The sequence below is a fragment of the Apis dorsata genome, unplaced genomic scaffold (genome assembly GCF_000469605.1).
Source record: "Apis dorsata unplaced genomic scaffold, Apis dorsata 1.3 scaffold_292, whole genome shotgun sequence".
Lineage (NCBI taxonomy): Eukaryota > Metazoa > Arthropoda > Insecta > Hymenoptera > Apidae > Apis > Apis dorsata.
This window is the reverse complement of record NW_006263567.1, coordinates 166,496-171,015: the sequence shown is the minus strand read 5'-3', so window position 1 is coordinate 171,015 and position 4,520 is coordinate 166,496. Positions and strand designations below refer to the sequence as shown.

The window sequence follows — 4,520 nt, the reverse complement described above, 5'->3', positions numbered from 1 at the left end:
CTTTCTCTTTCTCTCTCTCTCTTCATATTCGACTCGAAACGGCTCGTTCATTTTTTATCCCTCTCGTCTTCGCTCCTTCTCCACGCGTCACGCGTTTAGATTGTCTTCTCTCTCTCTCTCTATCCATCTCCCCCGATGCTTCTTCTTCTTCTTCTTCTTCTTCCGTTTTTCCCGGTTTCAACTTTCCATCTCACTGTCCTCCCTCTGTCTCAACGCAATCCGTTCGTCTGCCCTTGTCTTTGTCGGCCCCGTCTGTCTCTCCGTAAGCTTATGCAGAATCGAGTACCACCCTTTAAACTTTAATCCAGCAGGAATAGAACGGCGGACGGAACAGGGCGGAGGTAACCAACCGGACGATCGATTTCGCGCAGCCGAATTTCAAATAAACTTTCGGCCTTCGTAATTTCGTTTGCCACCGCTTTGACACTTCCACCCTATCTTCTCCCCCTACCTACCCGTCCCGATTCCATATTTTCACCGTCGAATCACCGTCGATCCCGCACTCCGCCGACTGTCATTGCCGATTTCTCTCTCTTTCTCTCTCTCTTCTCTCCGCTTCTTCCTCTCCCTCGTTCAACGCGTTCGATGGATGAAATATAGATCGATCGTTCGTAGCGTAAACCGATTTTCTTTTCTTCTCGATCCGTTAGGGGAAGGAGTGTAAATCGGGAAGGAAGGGGATGATACTCCCCTCGTGTAAATCTGATTGTGGGAAAATGTGATTGGCGGCGAGCAGGTTGGTTCATCATCAGCGAGACGAAAACACTTCGGGTTGAAAGGAATGAATCTTCTTTTCGCGCGTTTAAGAGAGGATAGGGAGACGCAGGCATTTCGCAGGCAACATTCTCTCGCATCGTGGCGGAATAGACGTGTCTCTGGGTTACCTCTTTTGTCCAAGCGGCCACAAAAGGACCGTTTGAAACGTGGTGCGGCGCTCTCACCCCCTCGCGCCCGCTTCCTCTTCGTTCAAGCGTCTGGCCCCAGCCAGGGATCGAAACGAGCAAGGCTGACTCGTCCCTTTTGACGGGCGGACAAAGAGAAGTGAAAGGGTGACGGAGGCTTGGTCAAGGAATTTACGATCTCGAAAGGGAACACCTACTTGACCCCTTTAACGGATTACCCCTCCCTCGGGAGGGGCCATTTTCATCGGAAAAATCTCCTTATTCCGACTATATATATATATATGTATCGATTCTCGGTGATCTCGTTACAGAAGTTCACCGAAGACAAACCTTGTTTCCACGCAAAGTTCTCCGTTACTTGGTTGATAATGTTATCGCAATTTTCCTCCACGGAACGTGATAGTATTTTACAACGAGGCAAGGTTTCGTGAGTACGCACGAAAATTCAATTATTCGCCACCGCGCCTCTCCACGACCAATAGGAATGGCTCTCGAGTCTCTATCGTCTGTGTCGAGTTTTTCCCTCGAAGAAAAAAAGAAAAAAGAAGAGAAAAGAAAACTGGTCTTTCACGAGTGGAAAGAGGCAACAACTGTCCGCTTTTTTGACCAAGACCTGTTCGATCCACGTACGAGCGAGGCGGACAGTTGCCTTTGGTATCCGTCGAACGATGATTTCGTAAAAAATTCGAAGCGACGGACGAGGCGTTTCTGCAGGAAAAGTAATACAGAGTTGCTCTGTGACAGGGCTCGGACAAGCAGACGGTAGAACATTAACGACTTAGCGCCAGGAAACGTTTTTTAAAAAAACTCTCTCACCTTTATATATATATGATTTCCGTTCCATCGATTCCGTCTCTTTCTTCCTTTCTCGATTCGCCATTCCGAGGGAAAGAGTTTCGATTATCCGGTTCTAGGCGAGGATTTTAACATCCTTTCATTCTTCTTCCGAGTATTCTCGAATTCTTCTAATTTCTTTTTCTATTTAATCGGGTAAAAACTCGTTGTAACTTGAAATTTTGTGGGATATATATAAAGAAAAAATACGGCGGATCTCCTTTTTCCTGAAGAATTTCGGTTTTGGAAGTACAAGAACAGATTTTTTTGAAGGTAAATGTTTCGATTAAAATCTCGAGGATTTTTTTCTCGAAGGAAAAGGCGAGGATCCTCTCGATCGCGTAGGATGAGTCACGATTTTTATCGAATAACAAACGGATTATTCACGTCTCGTTTGCATACGTTTTAAACGTCAGAGATATTCTTCGCCTTATGCGATACACAATCGCGGTATTTAACGCGACTTTTGTACGAGTTTCGAGTATCTCTCTCTCTCTCTCTCTCTCTTTCGATATATTTAACCACGTATTGTGATTATTCTTGCATTGTTCGTAATCATTCGTTGACCGGTTCGAGAAGTTTCTGAAGTTTCGTCGAGAAGGCAAACTTTCCCTTTAGCAAAAGTCTCTCTGCAACACAGCCACGACCCTCGTCGCGAATGGATTTATCCTCCTTCTCCCTTCCACCAGTTTCCAAGTAATTTCGTGTATCAAAGACGAGCTCGATCCGAGCTCTATCTATCGAGGACAGGATATCGGGTATTCGACTGTCGAGAAAGTCGATGCCCTCCTCGGTCACCCTTGTCGCCGGCTTTATACCACTTTACCGCAATTTCCGGTATCATTTTACGTCCCTGGACTACTACCACCGTCTCGCGGGAGAGAGAGAAATTCGATGGAATCGGCTCGTGCTTGAAACAACACGTGGCCAAGACAGAGAGAGAGAGAGAGAGAAAGGGAGAAGAGAGAGAAGCCTATGCGACTTGTCCTCTTTGGTAATCTCCTTGTGAGTCATTGCGAAGAATTTACCTGGCCAGGTTCTCGTTTTGTCGAGTTGTGCAATCGACTCGACTCGAGTCGACTTTTCTTTTCAGGTCGAACCCAGATAACGTTTACAACGAGTTTTCTTCTCGCTCGAAAACGTACGATCGATGACATAATTGATAATAAACGACGATTACGAGCAAGAAAAATAGAGCGTGAAATTGCTTTATTTGCAAAGGCAGCTTTACAGTCACGTTCACCGCGCCAATGTTCATTAAGGCACGAGCTGAATGAACGAGAAGGAGAGTTGCTTGGTCGAATTCCACTTGTATCTCTTACGGTATTTGGACATTCAGAGTTCACGTGGCTATCAAATCCTTTCTACAAGGAAGGATTCCATCGCGATACCATTACTGCAAAATACTCTTCATCGACCTCGTCCATCGACACCGTGCAAAATATATAATTGCCAGAATAAATAAGATCAATCGAAGCCTTCTTCTTGTTATTCTCAAACTTTTTTCTTTTTTGCATCAATACTCCGTTCGTTGGAAAATAGACAATCGAAAGTTCCTCGACACTGAATGCCTCGAGTTAAATAATCGCGGTTAAACAGGCTCTATCGGCGAAACTATTCCATACTATTTTCTTAATTTTTCGAGTAAAATGTAGATACTCGTTGAGCGTGCCACGCGGCTAATGGAAGAGAGAGGAAAAAAGAGAGCGAAAGAGGAGGAGATAGATAGGCAAGAAAGATCTGATGTCTCGCGGAGGAGCCAGATGACAAACTAGTTTACCTGTCGTCGAGAAAAACGCGTGAGGTACGCGCGCTGATCCTCTCCCTCTCTCTTTCTCGCTCACTCTAAATAAAAGGATCTAGAATGGGTACTTCGTAATTACGGGTCGTGATTCTTATATGCGTCCTCCGGAATTTTTCTCTCTTTTCACGATCGGTGTGCGCTATCACATGGCCAGAATCATTAACAGCTCGTCGTCTTGTAACGTTCGTCATGCACGGTTGCCTACGCGAAGGGGGCACTCGACGAGGAACGATGCCGCGTAAACAGGTATCCGCGAGCTCCTTAACGCATTTTTTCACTTCCTTTTTCTCTGTTTCCCGCGCTCACGCTCGGAATATCGCGAATACGGTGAAATTAATGAGGGGCAACGATAATAAGGAGAACGATCGTGTCTGGAACCGTCTATTTGCGGAAATCGCGTGTTCGTCGCAAATAGCCGCTTCTTCGATAGCGAACTTCAAGTTCAAATAGATTTCTCTCTCTTTCGTAAAAGCGATGTTTCGATTCGAGATTCAATATTATTTAGATTATACGAAGGATATTACTCGTGTTTGTTCGACCCAATATGATAAATACGATAAACGCGTTTATAGACGACCTCGAGCATAGAAACATAGAATCGGCAAATTACTCTTTCCTTGACTATAACTCGTGCATAATGTATCGTTGCGACTAGAAATTTATCAAACGGACAAGGTAAGGTTGATCGAGGTAAGAGATTAAAAGATTTTAAACGACGTCTTATCATCAACACGTTAATGGAACGCGAGAATTGCGTCACGAAATCCGATAGAATCGGCGATACTTGGTCGTCGCAAGGATTTTCAAACACCCTCGAAATTTCCTCCCCTTGCCGGATCGAAAAACGATCGAACGAAATCGTTAATGGAGGGATTTTCCCTGGCGGTTGTGTTGCAGCTGCACGCGGCCGCCCTATCATCGTTGCGGTCCGAGGTGGCCGAGTTGAATGCGAGGTTGGTGGCGGAGACACGAGCCAGGGA

At 45.5% G+C, this 4,520-nt stretch overlaps 1 protein-coding gene across 3 annotated transcripts in view; it reads left to right on the top strand.

The window, feature by feature from the left end:
* The window catches only part of LOC102673111 (colorectal mutant cancer protein), a 38,819-nt gene that overhangs the window by 29,460 nt on the left and 4,839 nt on the right, over positions 1-4,520 (top strand). For all 3 annotated transcript variants that reach the window (XR_004150717.1, XM_031511118.1, XM_006617012.2), the window contains exon 4: positions 4,438-4,520. Coding sequence is in view for 2 of the 3 variants with exons in the window: in XM_031511118.1 (XP_031366978.1) it covers positions 4,438-4,520 (83 nt within the window). In the remaining variant the exon portion in view is untranslated. The remainder of the gene's footprint in view (positions 1-4,437) is intronic.